The 20,327-nt window shown below is 68.0% G+C and overlaps 4 protein-coding genes across 4 annotated transcripts in view; all 4 read right to left on the bottom strand.

The window, feature by feature from the left end:
- Positions 1 to 1,011: 1,011 nt before the first annotated feature.
- LOC138064604 (PHD finger protein 7-like) lies at positions 1,012 to 4,421 on the bottom strand. The gene is made up of 9 exons (XM_068927985.1): positions 4,388 to 4,421; positions 3,938 to 4,029; positions 3,743 to 3,844; positions 3,336 to 3,460; positions 2,953 to 3,115; positions 2,759 to 2,865; positions 2,416 to 2,529; positions 1,933 to 2,051; positions 1,012 to 1,178 (listed from the first exon to the last, which is right to left on the bottom strand). The coding sequence occupies exons 1-9, from the start codon at positions 4,419 to 4,421 to the stop codon at positions 1,012 to 1,014; spliced, it is 1,023 nt and encodes a 340-aa protein (XP_068784086.1).
- A 2,029-nt stretch (positions 4,422 to 6,450) lies between these two features.
- Positions 6,451 to 9,860, bottom strand: LOC138064603 (PHD finger protein 7-like). The gene is made up of 9 exons (XM_068927984.1): positions 9,827 to 9,860; positions 9,377 to 9,468; positions 9,182 to 9,283; positions 8,775 to 8,899; positions 8,392 to 8,554; positions 8,198 to 8,304; positions 7,855 to 7,968; positions 7,372 to 7,490; positions 6,451 to 6,617 (listed from the first exon to the last, which is right to left on the bottom strand). Exons 1-9 carry the CDS (start codon positions 9,858 to 9,860, stop codon positions 6,451 to 6,453), a joined length of 1,023 nt encoding a protein of 340 aa, XP_068784085.1.
- Positions 9,861 to 11,888: 2,028 nt separating this feature from the next.
- Positions 11,889 to 15,298, bottom strand: LOC138064602 (PHD finger protein 7-like). Its single transcript, XM_068927983.1, has 9 exons — positions 15,265 to 15,298; positions 14,815 to 14,906; positions 14,620 to 14,721; positions 14,213 to 14,337; positions 13,830 to 13,992; positions 13,636 to 13,742; positions 13,293 to 13,406; positions 12,810 to 12,928; positions 11,889 to 12,055 (listed from the first exon to the last, which is right to left on the bottom strand). The coding sequence occupies exons 1-9, from the start codon at positions 15,296 to 15,298 to the stop codon at positions 11,889 to 11,891; spliced, it is 1,023 nt and encodes a 340-aa protein (XP_068784084.1).
- Positions 15,299 to 17,326: 2,028 nt separating this feature from the next.
- LOC138064601 (PHD finger protein 7-like) overlaps positions 17,327 to 20,327 on the bottom strand; it is a 4,558-nt gene continuing 1,557 nt past the window's right edge. The window contains exons 4-8 of the mRNA XM_068927982.1: positions 19,268 to 19,430; positions 19,074 to 19,180; positions 18,731 to 18,844; positions 18,248 to 18,366; positions 17,327 to 17,493 (exon numbers count right to left, since the gene is read on the bottom strand). Coding sequence (XP_068784083.1) covers positions 17,327 to 17,493; positions 18,248 to 18,366; positions 18,731 to 18,844; positions 19,074 to 19,180; positions 19,268 to 19,430 — 670 coding nt within the window. The remainder of the gene's footprint in view (positions 17,494 to 18,247; positions 18,367 to 18,730; positions 18,845 to 19,073; positions 19,181 to 19,267; positions 19,431 to 20,327) is intronic.

The raw sequence follows: 20,327 nt of genomic DNA, 5'->3' as shown, positions 1-20,327 counted from the left end.
GGAGCTCGCTTGGACTGGGGAGCGCAGCGCCGGCCACGCGTCTCCAGGGGTGGCCTCAGCAGGGCTGAGGAGGGGGGGAGGATCACCCCCCCTTGCCCCTGGGGGCGCTGCTCTTGCTCAGGCAGCCCAGGAGCCCAGGGGCCACCTTTGTCCCCAGGGCCCATTGCTGCCTCGTGGCCACCACAACAAGGTGTCCCAGGGCCTGTCCGGGGCCAGGGCCGTTATTCCTGCCCAGGGGCAGGACTCTGCACTCCCCCGCCCGCCCCTTCAGCAGCTTCCTGCCTGCCCAAGTCTCCAGCCTGGCCAGGGCCCTCTGGAGGGCAGCGCAGCCCTCTGGTGCCTCAGCCCCTCCTCCCAGGTTTCGACCAGGAGCAAACTTGCAGAGGCTGCACTGTGTCCCCGCATCCAGGTCCCTGAGGAATGCATTGAACAAGACTGGACCCAGCACCGACCCCAGGGCGCCACCGCTAGCTCCAGGCCTCCCACTACACCTGGCGCCGCTGCTCGCAACCCTCTGAGCTCTGCCATTCAGCCACTTCTCGATCCGCCTCACCGTCTGCTCACCTGGCCCACGCTTCCGGAGCTTGCCTAGGAGGATGTGACGGGAGACCGTGTCAGAAGCCCTGCTGAAGGCAAGGCAGAGCACATCCGCTGCTCTCCCCTCACTGTGAAGAGCGGAGGCACGCACGCACTGCAGCCGAGAAGGCTATCAGATTGGTCAAGCCTGATTTCCCCTTGGTGAGCCCTGGCTGACTGCTCCTCGTCCCCTTCTTCTCCTTCCCATGCTTGGCAATGCTCTCCAGGAGGAGCTGCTCCAGCAGCCTCTGCGCCAGGCCTCGAGGAGGGCAGGCTGACTGGCCTCTAGTTCCCTGGCTCCTCCTGCTTCCTTTTTTGGAAGACTACAAGGACAGCTGCTTTCTCCCAGGCCTCAGGCACCTCTTGTCATCGCCAGGAGCTTTCCAGGGTGATTGAGAGCGGCCTTGCAATGACATGCGGCCGCTCCCGCAGCACTCATGGCTGTATGCCAGCAGGGCCCATGGACTTGCGGGTGGCCACTTTGCCAAAGTGATCCCTCACCGCCTCCTGCTCCAGCGAGGCAAAGTCTCCCTCTCTGCAGACTTTCTCACTGCTCTCCAAGGAGAAAGGTGCCTTGGTGACTCCGTGGCCCGAGAACTTGGCTAGAGAAATGGGAGGCCTCAACGTCAGCACTCTCAGCCCTTCCCCTTCCAAAGCCACCAAGCTTGCCTGCCTCCTCAGTGGCCTTCCCTCCTTCTCAGCCCGCTCCGCCTCCTGCGGCCACCAAGGCCAGGCGCACACGGCCAGGCTGCTTGCCACCTGGCCAAGGCCTGCGCGGAGGAGCAAGGAAGGTCTTGGGCAAGGTCTTGCCCAGAGCCGCAGACAACACAGCCCCACTGCTCCCACGCCCGCCAGCAGCCCCCGCAGCAAGGCAAAGCAGGAGCAAGGAAGGCAAGGAAGGCAAGGGGCATCAGGCAGGACGGTTGAGAGCAGCTGAGAGTTTTATTCCGGGCGCTGGGTGCTGCTGCCATTGCTTGGGGCTGGCCCACGGCTCGGGCGGCAGAGTCTTCAGGGCCGGCGGTAAGGATTTTGGGAGCGGCGGAAGAGCCTGGAGCGGCTTGGCCTTCGCTCTGGGCCCGTCGGCCGTGTCGGGCTGCGGGTGTCGGGAGGCGCGGGGCTGGAAGATGCCGGCGGTTGTGTCTGGCTGTTTGTGGTGGGGCTGTCCAGCTCTGACTGCGCACTGGAGGCTGTAAGGGGAGGCAGAAGGTCAGCAGCACGGCCCCATGCCCCGCGGCATGGGCCTGGAGAGCCGCGAGCGGCGCCGCCAGCCCTCCCGCGGGCAGAGACGCACGGGCAGCCGTGGCCTGAGCACCCACTGCCAGGCCTTGCCTGGCCCCTGGCCCCTTTGCCTCTTACCGGGGCCCAGGCCGGCACACTCGTCGCATTCCCAGCTTGCGGTGCCGTTTCCCAAGGCCAAGCAGCGCCGATGGGCCCCTCTGGAGGCGCAGGAGGAGCACAGCAGCAGCTCCCAGGGCCTGGCGAAGCAAATGGGTTGTTGGCGGTGGCAGCCCCGGGGCTGGCACTGAGGCCAGCAAGGCAAGCAAGGGGCAAGGGGCCGGAGCAAGGCAGCGGCCAGCACAGCTCTTGTGGCAAGTCCCTGCTCGCAGGGCCCCTGGGCAGACGCCGAGCCCGCGCAGAGCCCCAGCAGCACCCAGCAGTGCTTGCAGGAGCCCGGCCTTGGGGCTGGAGCGGCCCCCTGCCCAAGGGCTCTCCCTTTCCCTCTGCGCCAGCCCCACCAGCGGGTCGGGCCCTCCACCTCCTCGCAGCCCCTGCTGACACCGACACAAAGGCGTCTGCTGCCACCCCGGCAGCTGCACAATCGCCGCTTTGCTGACGTACCCCGTTGGCTCTGCCTGCTCCCTGCCTCGCGGGTAAAGGCACTGGCTGGCATCGCAGCGGCTGTGCCGCTGGTATAAATCGCGGTAGCGCCCGCCTTCCTCCCAGGCTGGTCCTCTGCAGGAGAAGGAAGGGCAAGTCAGGAGCCTCCTCTGCCCGGGCGCCAGGCACATGCAGGACGCGCCTGCTCTCCTGGCCCCCCGTCGCGCTGCAAAGTCCCCGGGGAAGCAGGGCCCAGGCTCGCTGCAGCCCTGCGGGCCACCACTGCCTGGGGAGCCCTTGGCCCGGCACCGTGCTGGCACCCTTCTGCCTGGGGCGCCCGGCACAGGAGCAGCAGGAAACTAACCTGAGGGGGATTGGGATCCCCATTTTAAACATTTCCGGCAGAAATTTTCTTCTGTTTTTACACATCGGGCACCGGAAGCAGGAAAAGCCGGCGTGCACAGCCTGTCCCTGCAGGAGAGGCACACGCAGCGTTAGCGGGGTGCTGTGGCTGGCCCCCCTGGTCTGTGGGCACGGGGTTGGGGAAGGGCCTCCTACCCGGATGCAGCCCCGGTGGAACCAGGCCCCTTTGCACGCCGGGCACACCATGGTGGTGTAGGAGGGGGCGTCGTCCACGGGCTCCAGGCAGATGAGGCACGTTGTTTCTGCCTGGGGCCGTGCCGGCACTGCCTGCTGCGGGCGGTGCTCCCAGCAGAAGGACCTGGGGGGAGCAGGGAAGAGAGGGCCGAGGTCAGGAAGGGCCACGGCCTGCCACGCTGCCGCAGAGGAGGGCCAAGCGGGCACCAAGGAGGCCTCCGCGGCCGGGCTCTGGCAGCTGCCCACAGGCTTCGCTACGGGGCAGGCTGCTCAGCTGCTCGGCCAGCGCTGGCCCGAGGGCGTCGAGGCCGGGAGGCTGCAGCGGCAGGGCCAGCGGCACTTACCGGAAGGGCGCAAAGAACTGCGTGACGCAGCCGTGCTCCGAGGCACAGGGCAGGTGGAAGCAGCGGCTGCAGCCCTTCCCCTGGCAGGCGATGGCGGCCCCGCGCTCACCGCAAGCAAAGCAGCGCTGCAAAGAGCACAGCAGACCCGTCAGCCCCAGGCAGCGCGCCTGCACGGCCAGCCCCGCACCTCCAGCAAAGGCCCAGGCACCTGGGCCCTGCTGCCTCTCGTCCCGCCCCACCACCTCACGCACGACGTTGCTGCCTAGGCTGGAGGTGCCGGGGAGCTCCCGGGAGCAGCAGCCTTGCCCAGAACGGCTGGCAAACACCAGCATTTCTCACCGTGCCCCAGGCTAAGCTCCCCGGAGCCTCTCCGTGCACCAGCCTCCCCATCCCTGGCACGTCCTCACCTTCTGCGCTGCACTCCTTATTTTCCATTTGATATCCACGAGCAGGAACCCACAGATTCCTTCCTCTCTGCTCCCGCGCTGGAACAGCCAGCTGGCGAGAAACTGCAAAGCCCCAAAGCGCAGCAGCTCAGGAGGTCGGTGAGGCAGGCAGCGGTTGCTGGGGGAAAGGTGGAGGGAGCCCCAAGGCACACTCACCAGGCAGTTCTCGTGGACGCAGAGCCCTCTTTTCTCATGCTTCGGCCCGCAGATGTCGGCACTGGCATGTGCCCGGCGGCACAGCACGCATGCTGCAGGGGAGAGAGCAAAGGCCACCAGCACTGAGCACCCCGCCAGGGCCTGGGGACACGTCCCTGAGCGACTCCCGCAAGGCCCGGCTCTGTCCCGGGCCGGCGGGGGGCCAGGCAGGGCCGGAGCTGCTGCAGAGGCGCTCTGGGGTTAGCAGGGGATGGGGCTACGGCCCGGAGGGGGTCCCAGCAGGCGCCTGCGCCCAACCTGGGCACCGCTTGCTCAGGGGAGCGCAGGCTCTGCAGCGGGGCACGGGGGCAGCTCCTGCCTGCCCCTGGCGCTGCTCACGGATGGCCGCGACACCACCTGCGCTGGGCCGCGAGCTGCAGGCAGCTGTGGGCATGCACACGGCGCCCTCACCCTGCTCCTGCGAGTCGGGAGCCTTTCGCTTCATGGCGAACCCAGGGGCCAGTCGACGGAGTGCTCCGGAGAGCCCCGGCCACCGCAGCGCCGAGGTTTCTCTTCCACACGCTCCTCTGCTGACCCTGGGGGAGGAGCGGGACCACAGTGAGTTTCCAGCACGGCACCCCAGAGCCCCCAGGCTCCCGGGGCAGCCCCGCGCCGGCCCCTGCCTCCATCCCTGCTCCCTCCCTGCCCTCCCCTCCCCTCGCTCGCCTCACCCGCTTGCTCGGAGGTGCTGCCTCCCAACCTGGCACCTGCCAGAGCCGCCCAGCTCTTTTCAGCCTGCCGCGGGCGGTCGTGTCACAGAGCACCGCTGTGACCCAGGCGCTGCCGCGGGGCAAGCTCGCCGGCCAAACACGGGCAGGAAAGCCGGCAGCTACCTGCTGGCCACTGTGACACGGCCAGCGCCTCACGAGGGCCCGGGCAAAGGGCCGCCGAGGGGCCCGAGCCCTTGGCTCGCCAGGCAAAGCGGCAGGTTGCTCTTGCAGCCTGCGCCGCTAGTGCCCAGGCTGCCGCTTGGCGCTCCCTCCGGGCCGGAGCCAGGCTGCAGAGCAGCACAGAGCGCTGGAGCTCGGACGCCTCCTCTGGAGATCATCTGGTCCAACCCCCCTGCCCCAGCACGCTCCCCCGAGCAGGCTGCCCAGCGCCCTGGCCAGGCGCCTCTGGACCATCTCCAGGCAGGGAGACTCCAGCCCTTCTCGGGGCGAGCTGCTCCAGGGCTCTGTCCCGCCCTCCCTCACAGGGAACAAGATGGTCCTTACGGTCAGGTGCTTCGAGCTTCCTGCGTTTCCGGTTGGGCCCGTTGCCTCTCGGCCTTTCAGGGGCAGCGCTCTGAAGAGCCAGGCCGCGGCCTCCCTTCCGCTGCTTCTGGCCTTTGCTAAGGCGCCCCCGCAGCCTTGTCTTCTGCGGGCTCAAGAGGCCCAGCTCTCTCAGCCTTTCCTCAGGCGAGAGGGGAGCCAGGGCCTTCGTCCTCTTGGGAGCCCTTCGCTGCCCTCCCGCCAGGAGCTCCGGAGCTCGCTTGGACTGGGGAGCGCAGCGCCGGCCACGCGTCTCCAGGGGTGGCCTCAGCAGGGCTGAGGAGAGGGGGGAGGATCACCCCCCCTTGCCCCTGGGGGCGCTGCTCTTGCTCAGGCAGCCCAGGAGCCCAGGGGCCACCTTTGTCCCCAGGGCCCATTGCTGCCTCGTGGCCACCACAACAAGGTGTCCCAGGGCCTGTCCGGGGCCAGGGCCGTTATTCCTGCCCAGGGGCAGGACTCTGCACTCCCCCGCCCGCCCCTTCAGCAGCTTCCTGCCTGCCCAAGTCTCCAGCCTGGCCAGGGCCCTCTGGAGGGCAGCGCAGCCCTCTGGTGCCTCAGCCCCTCCTCCCAGGTTTCGACCAGGAGCAAACTTGCAGAGGCTGCACTGTGTCCCCGCATCCAGGTCCCTGAGGAATGCATTGAACAAGACTGGACCCAGCACCGACCCCAGGGCGCCACCGCTAGCTCCAGGCCTCCCACTACACCTGGCGCCGCTGCTCGCAACCCTCTGAGCTCTGCCATTCAGCCACTTCTCGATCCGCCTCACCGTCTGCTCACCTGGCCCACGCTTCCGGAGCTTGCCTAGGAGGATGTGACGGGAGACCGTGTCAGAAGCCCTGCTGAAGGCAAGGCAGAGCACATCCGCTGCTCTCCCCTCACTGTGAAGAGCGGAGGCACGCACGCACTGCAGCCGAGAAGGCTATCAGATTGGTCAAGCCTGATTTCCCCTTGGTGAGCCCTGGCTGACTGCTCCTCGTCCCCTTCTTCTCCTTCCCATGCTTGGCAATGCTCTCCAGGAGGAGCTGCTCCAGCAGCCTCTGCGCCAGGCCTCGAGGAGGGCAGGCTGACTGGCCTCTAGTTCCCTGGCTCCTCCTGCTTCCTTTTTTGGAAGACTACAAGGACAGCTGCTTTCTCCCAGGCCTCAGGCACCTCTTGTCATCGCCAGGAGCTTTCCAGGGTGATTGAGAGCGGCCTTGCAATGACATGCGGCCGCTCCCGCAGCACTCATGGCTGTATGCCAGCAGGGCCCATGGACTTGCGGGTGGCCACTTTGCCAAAGTGATCCCTCACCGCCTCCTGCTCCAGCGAGGCAAAGTCTCCCTCTCTGCAGACTTTCTCACTGCTCTCCAAGGAGAAAGGTGCCTTGGTGACTCCGTGGCCCGAGAACTTGGCTAGAGAAATGGGAGGCCTCAACGTCAGCACTCTCAGCCCTTCCCCTTCCAAAGCCACCAAGCTTGCCTGCCTCCTCAGTGGCCTTCCCTCCTTCTCAGCCCGCTCCGCCTCCTGCGGCCACCAAGGCCAGGCGCACACGGCCAGGCTGCTTGCCACCTGGCCAAGGCCTGCGCGGAGGAGCAAGGAAGGTCTTGGGCAAGGTCTTGCCCAGAGCCGCAGACAACACAGCCCCACTGCTCCCACGCCCGCCAGCAGCCCCCGCAGCAAGGCAAAGCAGGAGCAAGGAAGGCAAGGAAGGCAAGGGGCATCAGGCAGGACGGTTGAGAGCAGCTGAGAGTTTTATTCCGGGCGCTGGGTGCTGCTGCCATTGCTTGGGGCTGGCCCACGGCTCGGGCGGCAGAGTCTTCAGGGCCGGCGGTAAGGATTTTGGGAGCGGCGGAAGAGCCTGGAGCGGCTTGGCCTTCGCTCTGGGCCCGTCGGCCGTGTCGGGCTGCGGGTGTCGGGAGGCGCGGGGCTGGAAGATGCCGGCGGTTGTGTCTGGCTGTTTGTGGTGGGGCTGTCCAGCTCTGACTGCGCACTGGAGGCTGTAAGGGGAGGCAGAAGGTCAGCAGCACGGCCCCATGCCCCGCGGCATGGGCCTGGAGAGCCGCGAGCGGCGCCGCCAGCCCTCCCGCGGGCAGAGACGCACGGGCAGCCGTGGCCTGAGCACCCACTGCCAGGCCTTGCCTGGCCCCTGGCCCCTTTGCCTCTTACCGGGGCCCAGGCCGGCACACTCGTCGCATTCCCAGCTTGCGGTGCCGTTTCCCAAGGCCAAGCAGCGCCGATGGGCCCCTCTGGAGGCGCAGGAGGAGCACAGCAGCAGCTCCCAGGGCCTGGCGAAGCAAATGGGTTGTTGGCGGTGGCAGCCCCGGGGCTGGCACTGAGGCCAGCAAGGCAAGCAAGGGGCAAGGGGCCGGAGCAAGGCAGCGGCCAGCACAGCTCTTGTGGCAAGTCCCTGCTCGCAGGGCCCCTGGGCAGACGCCGAGCCCGCGCAGAGCCCCAGCAGCACCCAGCAGTGCTTGCAGGAGCCCGGCCTTGGGGCTGGAGCGGCCCCCTGCCCAAGGGCTCTCCCTTTCCCTCTGCGCCAGCCCCACCAGCGGGTCGGGCCCTCCACCTCCTCGCAGCCCCTGCTGACACCGACACAAAGGCGTCTGCTGCCACCCCGGCAGCTGCACAATCGCCGCTTTGCTGACGTACCCCGTTGGCTCTGCCTGCTCCCTGCCTCGCGGGTAAAGGCACTGGCTGGCATCGCAGCGGCTGTGCCGCTGGTATAAATCGCGGTAGCGCCCGCCTTCCTCCCAGGCTGGTCCTCTGCAGGAGAAGGAAGGGCAAGTCAGGAGCCTCCTCTGCCCGGGCGCCAGGCACATGCAGGACGCGCCTGCTCTCCTGGCCCCCCGTCGCGCTGCAAAGTCCCCGGGGAAGCAGGGCCCAGGCTCGCTGCAGCCCTGCGGGCCACCACTGCCTGGGGAGCCCTTGGCCCGGCACCGTGCTGGCACCCTTCTGCCTGGGGCGCCCGGCACAGGAGCAGCAGGAAACTAACCTGAGGGGGATTGGGATCCCCATTTTAAACATTTCCGGCAGAAATTTTCTTCTGTTTTTACACATCGGGCACCGGAAGCAGGAAAAGCCGGCGTGCACAGCCTGTCCCTGCAGGAGAGGCACACGCAGCGTTAGCGGGGTGCTGTGGCTGGCCCCCCTGGTCTGTGGGCACGGGGTTGGGGAAGGGCCTCCTACCCGGATGCAGCCCCGGTGGAACCAGGCCCCTTTGCACGCCGGGCACACCATGGTGGTGTAGGAGGGGGCGTCGTCCACGGGCTCCAGGCAGATGAGGCACGTTGTTTCTGCCTGGGGCCGTGCCGGCACTGCCTGCTGCGGGCGGTGCTCCCAGCAGAAGGACCTGGGGGGAGCAGGGAAGAGAGGGCCGAGGTCAGGAAGGGCCACGGCCTGCCACGCTGCCGCAGAGGAGGGCCAAGCGGGCACCAAGGAGGCCTCCGCGGCCGGGCTCTGGCAGCTGCCCACAGGCTTCGCTACGGGGCAGGCTGCTCAGCTGCTCGGCCAGCACTGGCCCGAGGGCGTCGAGGCCGGGAGGCTGCAGCGGCAGGGCCAGCGGCACTTACCGGAAGGGCGCAAAGAACTGCGTGACGCAGCCGTGCTCCGAGGCACAGGGCAGGTGGAAGCAGCGGCTGCAGCCCTTCCCCTGGCAGGCGATGGCGGCCCCGCGCTCGCCGCAAGCAAAGCAGCGCTGCAAAGAGCACAGCAGACCCGTCAGCCCCAGGCAGCGCGCCTGCACGGCCAGCCCCGCACCTCCAGCAAAGGCCCAGGCACCTGGGCCCTGCTGCCTCTCGTCCCGCCCCGCCACCTCACGCACGACGTTGCTGCCTAGGCTGGAGGTGCCGGGGAGCTCCCGGGAGCAGCAGCCTTGCCCAGAACGGCTGGCAAACACCAGCATTTCTCACCGTGCCCCAGGCTAAGCTCCCCGGAGCCTCTCCGTGCACCAGCCTCCCCATCCCTGGCACGTCCTCACCTTCTGCGCTGCACTCCTTATTTTCCATTTGATATCCACGAGCAGGAACCCACAGATTCCTTCCTCTCTGCTCCCGCGCTGGAACAGCCAGCTGGCGAGAAACTGCAAAGCCCCAAAGCGCAGCAGCTCAGGAGGTCGGTGAGGCAGGCAGCGGTTGCTGGGGGAAAGGTGGAGGGAGCCCCAAGGCACACTCACCAGGCAGTTCTCGTGGACGCAGAGCCCTCTTTTCTCATGCTTCGGCCCGCAGATGTCGGCACTGGCATGTGCCCGGCGGCACAGCACGCATGCTGCAGGGGAGAGAGCAAAGGCCACCAGCACTGAGCACCCCGCCAGGGCCTGGGGACACGTCCCTGAGCGACTCCCGCAAGGCCCGGCTCTGTCCCGGGCCGGCGGGGGGCCAGGCAGGGCCGGAGCTGCTGCAGAGGCGCTCTGGGGTTAGCAGGGGATGGGGCTACGGCCCGGAGGGGGTCCCAGCAGGCGCCTGCGCCCAACCTGGGCACCGCTTGCTCAGGGGAGCGCAGGCTCTGCAGCGGGGCACGGGGGCAGCTCCTGCCTGCCCCTGGCGCTGCTCACGGATGGCCGCGACACCACCTGCGCTGGGCCGCGAGCTGCAGGCAGCTGTGGGCATGCACACGGCGCCCTCACCCTGCTCCTGCGAGTCGGGAGCCTTTCGCTTCATGGCGAACCCAGGGGCCAGTCGACGGAGTGCTCCGGAGAGCCCCGGCCACCGCAGCGCCGAGGTTTCTCTTCCACACGCTCCTCTGCTGACCCTGGGGGAGGAGCGGGACCACAGTGAGTTTCCAGCACGGCACCCCAGAGCCCCCAGGCTCCCGGGGCAGCCCCGCGCCGGCCCCTGCCTCCATCCCTGCTCCCTCCCTGCCCTCCCCTCCCCTCGCTCGCCTCACCCGCTTGCTCGGAGGTGCTGCCTCCCAACCTGGCACCTGCCAGAGCCGCCCAGCTCTTTTCAGCCTGCCGCGGGCGGTCGTGTCACAGAGCACCGCTGTGACCCAGGCGCTGCCGCGGGGCAAGCTCGCCGGCCAAACACGGGCAGGAAAGCCGGCAGCTACCTGCTGGCCACTGTGACACGGCCAGCGCCTCACGAGGGCCCGGGCAAAGGGCCGCCGAGGGGCCCGAGCCCTTGGCTCGCCAGGCAAAGCGGCAGGTTGCTCTTGCAGCCTGCGCCGCTAGTGCCCAGGCTGCCGCTTGGCGCTCCCTCCGGGCCGGAGCCAGGCTGCAGAGCAGCACAGAGCGCTGGAGCTCGGACGCCTCCTCTGGAGATCATCTGGTCCAACCCCCCTGCCCCAGCACGCTCCCCCGAGCAGGCTGCCCAGCGCCCTGGCCAGGCGCCTCTGGACCATCTCCAGGCAGGGAGACTCCAGCCCTTCTCGGGGCGAGCTGCTCCAGGGCTCTGTCCCGCCCTCCCTCACAGGGAACAAGATGGTCCTTACGGTCAGGTGCTTCGAGCTTCCTGCGTTTCCGGTTGGGCCCGTTGCCTCTCGGCCTTTCAGGGGCAGCGCTCTGAAGAGCCAGGCCGCGGCCTCCCTTCCGCTGCTTCTGGCCTTTGCTAAGGCGCCCCCGCAGCCTTGTCTTCTGCGGGCTCAAGAGGCCCAGCTCTCTCAGCCTTTCCTCAGGCGAGAGGGGAGCCAGGGCCTTCGTCCTCTTGGGAGCCCTTCGCTGCCCTCCCGCCAGGAGCTCCGGAGCTCGCTTGGACTGGGGAGCGCAGCGCCGGCCACGCGTCTCCAGGGGTGGCCTCAGCAGGGCTGAGGAGGGGGGGAGGATCACCCCCCCTTGCCCCTGGGGGCGCTGCTCTTGCTCAGGCAGCCCAGGAGCCCAGGGGCCACCTTTGTCCCCAGGGCCCATTGCTGCCTCGTGGCCACCACAACAAGGTGTCCCAGGGCCTGTCCGGGGCCAGGGCCGTTATTCCTGCCCAGGGGCAGGACTCTGCACTCCCCCGCCCGCCCCTTCAGCAGCTTCCTGCCTGCCCAAGTCTCCAGCCTGGCCAGGGCCCTCTGGAGGGCAGCGCAGCCCTCTGGTGCCTCAGCCCCTCCTCCCAGGTTTCGACCAGGAGCAAACTTGCAGAGGCTGCACTGTGTCCCCGCATCCAGGTCCCTGAGGAATGCATTGAACAAGACTGGACCCAGCACCGACCCCAGGGCGCCACCGCTAGCTCCAGGCCTCCCACTACACCTGGCGCCGCTGCTCGCAACCCTCTGAGCTCTGCCATTCAGCCACTTCTCGATCCGCCTCACCGTCTGCTCACCTGGCCCACGCTTCCGGAGCTTGCCTAGGAGGATGTGACGGGAGACCGTGTCAGAAGCCCTGCTGAAGGCAAGGCAGAGCACATCCGCTGCTCTCCCCTCACTGTGAAGAGCGGAGGCACGCACGCACTGCAGCCGAGAAGGCTATCAGATTGGTCAAGCCTGATTTCCCCTTGGTGAGCCCTGGCTGACTGCTCCTCGTCCCCTTCTTCTCCTTCCCATGCTTGGCAATGCTCTCCAGGAGGAGCTGCTCCAGCAGCCTCTGCGCCAGGCCTCGAGGAGGGCAGGCTGACTGGCCTCTAGTTCCCTGGCTCCTCCTGCTTCCTTTTTTGGAAGACTACAAGGACAGCTGCTTTCTCCCAGGCCTCAGGCACCTCTTGTCATCGCCAGGAGCTTTCCAGGGTGATTGAGAGCGGCCTTGCAATGACATGCGGCCGCTCCCGCAGCACTCATGGCTGTATGCCAGCAGGGCCCATGGACTTGCGGGTGGCCACTTTGCCAAAGTGATCCCTCACCGCCTCCTGCTCCAGCGAGGCAAAGTCTCCCTCTCTGCAGACTTTCTCACTGCTCTCCAAGGAGAAAGGTGCCTTGGTGACTCCGTGGCCCGAGAACTTGGCTAGAGAAATGGGAGGCCTCAACGTCAGCACTCTCAGCCCTTCCCCTTCCAAAGCCACCAAGCTTGCCTGCCTCCTCAGTGGCCTTCCCTCCTTCTCAGCCCGCTCCGCCTCCTGCGGCCACCAAGGCCAGGCGCACACGGCCAGGCTGCTTGCCACCTGGCCAAGGCCTGCGCGGAGGAGCAAGGAAGGTCTTGGGCAAGGTCTTGCCCAGAGCCGCAGACAACACAGCCCCACTGCTCCCACGCCCGCCAGCAGCCCCCGCAGCAAGGCAAAGCAGGAGCAAGGAAGGCAAGGAAGGCAAGGGGCATCAGGCAGGACGGTTGAGAGCAGCTGAGAGTTTTATTCCGGGCGCTGGGTGCTGCTGCCATTGCTTGGGGCTGGCCCACGGCTCGGGCGGCAGAGTCTTCAGGGCCGGCGGTAAGGATTTTGGGAGCGGCGGAAGAGCCTGGAGCGGCTTGGCCTTCGCTCTGGGCCCGTCGGCCGTGTCGGGCTGCGGGTGTCGGGAGGCGCGGGGCTGGAAGATGCCGGCGGTTGTGTCTGGCTGTTTGTGGTGGGGCTGTCCAGCTCTGACTGCGCACTGGAGGCTGTAAGGGGAGGCAGAAGGTCAGCAGCACGGCCCCATGCCCCGCGGCATGGGCCTGGAGAGCCGCGAGCGGCGCCGCCAGCCCTCCCGCGGGCAGAGACGCACGGGCAGCCGTGGCCTGAGCACCCACTGCCAGGCCTTGCCTGGCCCCTGGCCCCTTTGCCTCTTACCGGGGCCCAGGCCGGCACACTCGTCGCATTCCCAGCTTGCGGTGCCGTTTCCCAAGGCCAAGCAGCGCCGATGGGCCCCTCTGGAGGCGCAGGAGGAGCACAGCAGCAGCTCCCAGGGCCTGGCGAAGCAAATGGGTTGTTGGCGGTGGCAGCCCCGGGGCTGGCACTGAGGCCAGCAAGGCAAGCAAGGGGCAAGGGGCCGGAGCAAGGCAGCGGCCAGCACAGCTCTTGTGGCAAGTCCCTGCTCGCAGGGCCCCTGGGCAGACGCCGAGCCCGCGCAGAGCCCCAGCAGCACCCAGCAGTGCTTGCAGGAGCCCGGCCTTGGGGCTGGAGCGGCCCCCTGCCCAAGGGCTCTCCCTTTCCCTCTGCGCCAGCCCCACCAGCGGGTCGGGCCCTCCACCTCCTCGCAGCCCCTGCTGACACCGACACAAAGGCGTCTGCTGCCACCCCGGCAGCTGCACAATCGCCGCTTTGCTGACGTACCCCGTTGGCTCTGCCTGCTCCCTGCCTCGCGGGTAAAGGCACTGGCTGGCATCGCAGCGGCTGTGCCGCTGGTATAAATCGCGGTAGCGCCCGCCTTCCTCCCAGGCTGGTCCTCTGCAGGAGAAGGAAGGGCAAGTCAGGAGCCTCCTCTGCCCGGGCGCCAGGCACATGCAGGACGCGCCTGCTCTCCTGGCCCCCCGTCGCGCTGCAAAGTCCCCGGGGAAGCAGGGCCCAGGCTCGCTGCAGCCCTGCGGGCCACCACTGCCTGGGGAGCCCTTGGCCCGGCACCGTGCTGGCACCCTTCTGCCTGGGGCGCCCGGCACAGGAGCAGCAGGAAACTAACCTGAGGGGGATTGGGATCCCCATTTTAAACATTTCCGGCAGAAATTTTCTTCTGTTTTTACACATCGGGCACCGGAAGCAGGAAAAGCCGGCGTGCACAGCCTGTCCCTGCAGGAGAGGCACACGCAGCGTTAGCGGGGTGCTGTGGCTGGCCCCCCTGGTCTGTGGGCACGGGGTTGGGGAAGGGCCTCCTACCCGGATGCAGCCCCGGTGGAACCAGGCCCCTTTGCACGCCGGGCACACCATGGTGGTGTAGGAGGGGGCGTCGTCCACGGGCTCCAGGCAGATGAGGCACGTTGTTTCTGCCTGGGGCCGTGCCGGCACTGCCTGCTGCGGGCGGTGCTCCCAGCAGAAGGACCTGGGGGGAGCAGGGAAGAGAGGGCCGAGGTCAGGAAGGGCCACGGCCTGCCACGCTGCCGCAGAGGAGGGCCAAGCGGGCACCAAGGAGGCCTCCGCGGCCGGGCTCTGGCAGCTGCCCACAGGCTTCGCTACGGGGCAGGCTGCTCAGCTGCTCGGCCAGCGCTGGCCCGAGGGCGTCGAGGCCGGGAGGCTGCAGCGGCAGGGCCAGCGGCACTTACCGGAAGGGCGCAAAGAACTGCGTGACGCAGCCGTGCTCCGAGGCACAGGGCAGGTGGAAGCAGCGGCTGCAGCCCTTCCCCTGGCAGGCGATGGCGGCCCCGCGCTCGCCGCAAGCAAAGCAGCGCTGCAAAGAGCACAGCAGACCCGTCAGCCCCAGGCAGCGCGCCTGCACGGCCAGCCCCGCACCTCCAGCAAAGGCCCAGGCACCTGGGCCCTGCTGCCTCTCGTCCCGCCCCGCCACCTCACGCACGACGTTGCTGCCTAGGCTGGAGGTGCCGGGGAGCTCCCGGGAGCAGCAGCCTTGCCCAGAACGGCTGGCAAACACCAGCATTTCTCACCGTGCCCCAGGCTAAGCTCCCCGGAGCCTCTCCGTGCACCAGCCTCCCCATCCCTGGCACGTCCTCACCTTCTGCGCTGCACTCCTTATTTTCCATTTGATATCCACGAGCAGGAACCCACAGATTCCTTCCTCTCTGCTCCCGCGCTGGAACAGCCAGCTGGCGAGAAACTGCAAAGCCCCAAAGCGCAGCAGCTCAGGAGGTCGGTGAGGCAGGCAGCGGTTGCTGGGGGAAAGGTGGAGGGAGCCCCAAGGCACACTCACCAGGCAGTTCTCGTGGACGCAGAGCCCTCTTTTCTCATGCTTCGGCCCGCAGATGTCGGCACTGGCATGTGCCCGGCGGCACAGCACGCATGCTGCAGGGGAGAGAGCAAAGGCCACCAGCACTGAGCACCCCGCCAGGGCCTGGGGACACGTCCCTGAGCGACTCCCGCAAGGCCCGGCTCTGTCCCGGGCCGGCGGGGGGCCAGGCAGGGCCGGAGCTGCTGCAGAGGCGCTCTGGGGTTAGCAGGGGATGGGGCTACGGCCCGGAGGGGGTCCCAGCAGGCGCCTGCGCCCAACCTGGGCACCGCTTGCTCAGGGGAGCGCAGGCTCTGCAGCGGGGCACGGGGGCAGCTCCTGCCTGCCCCTGGCGCTGCTCACGGATGGCCGCGACACCACCTGCGCTGGGCCGCGAGCTGCAGGCAGCTGTGGGCATGCACACGGCGCCCTCACCCTGCTCCTGCGAGTCGGGAGCCTTTCGCTTCATGGCGAACCCAGGGGCCAGTCGACGGAGTGCTCCGGAGAGCCCCGGCCACCGCAGCGCCGAGGTTTCTCTTCCACACGCTCCTCTGCTGACCCTGGGGGAGGAGCGGGACCACAGTGAGTTTCCAGCACGGCACCCCAGAGCCCCCAGGCTCCCGGGGCAGCCCCGCGCCGGCCCCTGCCTCCATCCCTGCTCCCTCCCTGCCCTCCCCTCCCCTCGCTCGCCTCACCCGCTTGCTCGGAGGTGCTGCCTCCCAACCTGGCACCTGCCAGAGCCGCCCAGCTCTTTTCAGCCGGCCCGGGCGGTCGTGTCACAGAGCACCGCTGTGACCCAGGCGCTGCCGCGGGGCAAGCTCGCCGGCCAAACACGGGCAGGAAAGCCGGCAGCTACCTGCTGGCCACTGTGACACGGCCAGCGCCTCACGAGGGCCCGGGCAAAGGGCCGCCGAGGGGCCCGAGCCCTTGGCTCGCCAGGCAAAGCGGCAGGTTGCTCTTGCAGCCTGCGCCGCTAGTGCCCAGGCTGCCGCTTGGCGCTCCCTCCGGGCCGGAGCCAGGCTGCAGAGCAGCACAGAGCGCTGGAGCTCGGACGCCTCCTCTGGAGATCATCTGGTCCAACCCCCCTGCCCCAGCACGCTCCCCCGAGCAGGCTGCCCAGCGCCCTGGCCAGGCGCCTCTGGACCATCTCCAGGCAGGGAGACTCCAGCCCTTCTCGGGGCGAGCTGCTCCAGGGCTCTGTCCCGCCCTCCCTCACAGGGAACAAGATGGTCCTTACGGTCAGGTGCTTCGAGCTTCCTGCGTTTCCGGTTGGGCCCGTTGCCTCTCGGCCTTTCAGGGGCAGCGCTCTGAAGAGCCAGGCCGCGGCCTCCCTTCCGCTGCTTCTGGCCTTTGCTAAGGCGCCCCCGCAGCCTTGTCTTCTGCGGGCTCAAGAGGCCCAGCTCTCTCAGCCTTTCCTCAGGCGAGAGGGGAGCCAGGGCCTTCGTCCTCTTGGGAGCCCTTCGCTGCCCTCCCGCCAGGAGCTCCGGAGCTCGCTTGGACTGGGGAGCGCAGCGCCGGCCACGCGTCTCCAGGGGTGGCCTCAGCAGGGCTGAGGAGAGGGGGGAGGATCACCCCCCCTTGCCCCTGGGGGCGCTGCTCTTGCTCAGGCAGCCCAGGAGCCCAGGGGCCACCTTTGTCCCCAGGGCCCATTGCTGCCTCGTGGCCACCACAACAAGGTGTCCCAGGGCCTGTCCGGGGCCAGGGCCGTTATTCCTGCCCAGGGGCAGGACTCTGCACTCCCCCGCCCGCCCCTTCAGCAGCTTCCTGCCTGCCCAAGTCTCCAGCCTGGCCAGGGCCCTCTGGAGGGCAGCGCAGCCCTCTGGTGCCTCAGCCCCTCCTCCCAGGTTTCGACCAGGAGCAAACTTGCAGAGGCTGCACTGTGTCCCCGCATCCAGGTCCCTGAGGAATGCATTGAACAAGACTGGACCCAGCACCGACCCCAGGGCGCCACCGCTAGCTCCAGGCCTCCCACTACACCTGGCGCCGCTGCTCGCAACCCTCTGAGCTCTGCCATTCAGCCACTTCTCGATCCGCCTCACCGTCTGCTCACCTGGCCCACGCTTCCGGAGCTTGCCTAGGAGGATGTGACGGGAGACCGTGTCAGAAGCCCTGCTGAAGGCAAGGCAGAGCACATCCGCTGCTCTCCCCTCACTGTGAAGAGCGGAGGCACGCACGCACTGCAGCCGAGAAGGCTATCAGATTGGTCAAGCCTGATTTCCCCTTGGTGAGCCCTGGCTGACTGCTCCTCGTCCCCTTCTTCTCCTTCCCATGCTTGGCAATGCTCTCCAGGAGGAGCTGCTCCAGCAGCCTCTGCGCCAGGCCTCGAGGAGGGCAGGCTGACTGGCCTCTAGTTCCCTGGCTCCTCCTGCTTCCTTTTTTGGAAGACTACAAGGACAGCTGCTTTCTCCCAGGCCTCAGGCACCTCTTGTCATCGCCAGGAGCTTTCCAGGGTGATTGAGAGCGGCCTTGCAATGACATGCGGCCGCTCCCGCAGCACTCATGGCTGTATGCCAGCAGGGCCCATGGACTTGCGGGTGGCCACTTTGCCAAAGTGATCCCTCACCGCCTCCTGCTCCAGCGAGGCAAAGTCTCCCTCTCTGCAGACTTTCTCACTGCTCTCCAAGGAGAAAGGTGCCTTGGTGACTCCGTGGCCCGAGAACTTGGCTAGAGAAATGGGAGGCCTCAACGTCAGCACTCTCAGCCCTTCCCCTTCCAAAGCCACCAAGCTTGCCTGCCTCCTCAGTGGCCTTCCCTCCTTCTCAGCCCGCTCCGCCTCCTGCGGCCACCAAGGCCAGGCGCACACGGCCAGGCTGCTTGCCACCTGGCCAAGGCCTGCGCGGAGGAGCAAGGAAGGTCTTGGGCAAGGTCTTGCCCAGAGCCGCAGACAACACAGCCCCACTGCTCCCACGCCCGCCAGCAGCCCCCGCAGCAAGGCAAAGCAGGAGCAAGGAAGGCAAGGAAGGCAAGGGGCATCAGGCAGGACGGTTGAGAGCAGCTGAGAGTTTTATTCCGGGCGCTGGGTGCTGCTGCCATTGCTTGGGGCTGGCCCACGGCTCGGGCGGCAGAGTCTTCAGGGCCGGCGGTAAGGATTTTGGGAGCGGCGGAAGAGCCTGGAGCGGCTTGGCCTTCGCTCTGGGCCCGTCGGCCGTGTCGGGCTGCGGGTGTCGGGAGGCGCGGGGCTGGAAGATGCCGGCGGTTGTGTCTGGCTGTTTGTGGTGGGGCTGTCCAGCTCTGACTGCGCACTGGAGGCTGTAAGGGGAGGCAGAAGGTCAGCAGCACGGCCCCATGCCCCGCGGCATGGGCCTGGAGAGCCGCGAGCGGCGCCGCCAGCCCTCCCGCGGGCAGAGACGCACGGGCAGCCGTGGCCTGAGCACCCACTGCCAGGCCTTGCCTGGCCCCTGGCCCCTTTGCCTCTTACCGGGGCCCAGGCCGGCACACTCGTCGCATTCCCAGCTTGCGGTGCCGTTTCCCAAGGCCAAGCAGCGCCGATGGGCCCCTCTGGAGGCGCAGGAGGAGCACAGCAGCAGCTCCCAGGGCCTGGCGAAGCAAATGGGTTGTTGGCGGTGGCAGCCCCGGGGCTGGCACTGAGGCCAGCAAGGCAAGCAAGGGGCAAGGGGCCGGAGCAAGGCAGCGGCCAGCACAGCTCTTGTGGCAAGTCCCTGCTCGCAGGGCCCCTGGGCAGACGCCGAGCCCGCGCAGAGCCCCAGCAGCACCCAGCAGTGCTTGCAGGAGCCCGGCCTTGGGGCTGGAGCGGCCCCCTGCCCAAGGGCTCTCCCTTTCCCTCTGCGCCAGCCCCACCAGCGGGTCGGGCCCTCCACCTCCTCGCAGCCCCTGCTGACACCGACACAAAGGCGTCTGCTGCCACCCCGGCAGCTGCACAATCGCCGCTTTGCTGACGTACCCCGTTGGCTCTGCCTGCTCCCTGCCTCGCGGGTAAAGGCACTGGCTGGCATCGCAGCGGCTGTGCCGCTGGTATAAATCGCGGTAGCGCCCGCCTTCCTCCCAGGCTGGTCCTCTGCAGGAGAAGGAAGGGCAAGTCAGGAGCCTCCTCTGCCCGGGCGCCAGGCACATGCAGGACGCGCCTGCTCTCCTGGCCCCCCGTCGCGCTGCAAAGTCCCCGGGGAAGCAGGGCCCAGGCTCGCTGCAGCCCTGCGGGCCACCACTGCCTGGGGAGCCCTTGGCCCGGCACCGTGCTGGCACCCTTCTGCCTGGGGCGCCCGGCACAGGAGCAGCAGGAAACTAACCTGAGGGGGATTGGGATCCCCATTTTAAACATTTCCGGCAGAAATTTTCTTCTGTTTTTACACATCGGGCACCGGAAGCAGGAAAAGCCGGCGTGCACAGCCTGTCCCTGCAGGAGAGGCACACGCAGCGTTAGCGGGGTGCTGTGGCTGGCCCCCCTGGTCTGTGGGCACGGGGTTGGGGAAGGGCCTCCTACCCGGATGCAGCCCCGGTGGAACCAGGCCCCTTTGCACGCCGGGCACACCATGGTGGTGTAGGAGGGGGCGTCGTCCACGGGCTCCAGGCAGATGAGGCACGTTGTTTCTGCCTGGGGCCGTGCCGGCACTGCCTGCTGCGGGCGGTGCTCCCAGCAGAAGGACCTGGGGGGAGCAGGGAAGAGAGGGCCGAGGTCAGGAAGGGCCACGGCCTGCCACGCTGCCGCAGAGGAGGGCCAAGCGGGCACCAAGGAGGCCTCCGCGGCCGGGCTCTGGCAGCTGCCCACAGGCTTCGCTACGGGGCAGGCTGCTCAGCTGCTCGGCCAGCGCTGGCCCGAGGGCGTCGAGGCCGGGAGGCTGCAGCGGCAGGGCCAGCGGCACTTACCGGAAGGCGCAAAGAACTGCGTGACGCAGCCGTGCTCCGAGGCACAGGGCAGGTGGAAGCAGCGGCTGCAGCCCTTCCCCTGGCAGGCGATGGCGGCCCCGCGCTCGCCGCAAGCAAAGCAGCGCTGCAAAGAGCACAGCAGACCCGTCAGCCCCAGGCAGCGCGCCTGCACGGCCAGCCCGCACCTCCAGCAAAGGCCCAGGCACCTGGGCCCTGCTGCCTCTCGTCCCGCCCCGCCACCTCACGCACGACGTTGCTGCCTAGGCTGGAGGTGCCGGGGAGCTCCCGGGAGCAGCAGCCTTGCCCAGAACGGCTGGCAAACACCAGCATTTCTCACCGTGCCCCAGGCTAAGCTCCCCGGAGCCTCTCCGTGCACCAGCCTCCCCATCCCTGGCACGTCCTCCACCTTCTGCGCTGCACTCCTTATTTTCCATTTGATATCCACGAGCAGGAACCCACAGATTCCTTCCTCTCTGCTCCCGCGCTGGAACAGCCAGCTGGCGAGAAACTGCAAAGCCCCAAAGCGCAGCAGCTCAGGAGGTCGGTGAGGCAGGCAGCGGTTGCTGGGGGAAAGGTGGAGGGAGCCCCAAGGCACACTCACCAGGCAGTTCTCCGTGGACGCAGAGCCCTCTTTTCTCATGCTTCGGCCCGCAGATGTCGGCACTGGCATTGTGCCC

This window comes from Struthio camelus, chromosome Z (genome assembly GCF_040807025.1).
Source record: "Struthio camelus isolate bStrCam1 chromosome Z, bStrCam1.hap1, whole genome shotgun sequence".
NCBI classification, from domain to species: Eukaryota; Metazoa; Chordata; class Aves; order Struthioniformes; family Struthionidae; genus Struthio; species Struthio camelus.
Note: the sequence above shows the minus strand (reverse complement) of the source record. Positions and strands in the feature narration are given on the sequence as shown.

Coding starts and splice junctions, on each gene's coding strand:
- LOC138064603 (XM_068927984.1), bottom strand. CDS start 9,860: ATGAAGCGAAAGGCTCCCGACTCGCAGGAGCAGG. Junction 7,969..8,197: donor GGGATCCCAATCCCCCTCAG/GTTAGTTTCCTG, acceptor CTTCTCCTGCAG/AGGACCAGCCTGGGAGGAAG. Junction 7,491..7,854: donor GAGCAGGCAGAGCCAACGGG/GTACGTCAGCAA, acceptor TTGCTTCGCCAG/GCCCTGGGAGCTGCTGCTGT.
- LOC138064602 (XM_068927983.1), bottom strand. CDS start 15,298: ATGAAGCGAAAGGCTCCCGACTCGCAGGAGCAGG. Junction 14,722..14,814: donor GCGTCCACGAGAACTGCCTG/GTGAGTGTGCCT, acceptor GGGGCTTTGCAG/TTTCTCGCCAGCTGGCTGTT. Junction 14,338..14,619: donor TAAGGAGTGCAGCGCAGAAG/GTGAGGACGTGC, acceptor TGCTCTTTGCAG/CGCTGCTTTGCTTGCGGCGA.
- LOC138064604 (XM_068927985.1), bottom strand. CDS start 4,421: ATGAAGCGAAAGGCTCCCGACTCGCAGGAGCAGG. Junction 2,866..2,952: donor TCCACCGGGGCTGCATCCGG/GTAGGAGGCCCT, acceptor CCTCTCCTGCAG/GGACAGGCTGTGCACGCCGG. Junction 1,179..1,932: donor GTGTGCCGGCCTGGGCCCCG/GTAAGAGGCAAA, acceptor CCATTTCTCTAG/CCAAGTTCTCGGGCCACGGA.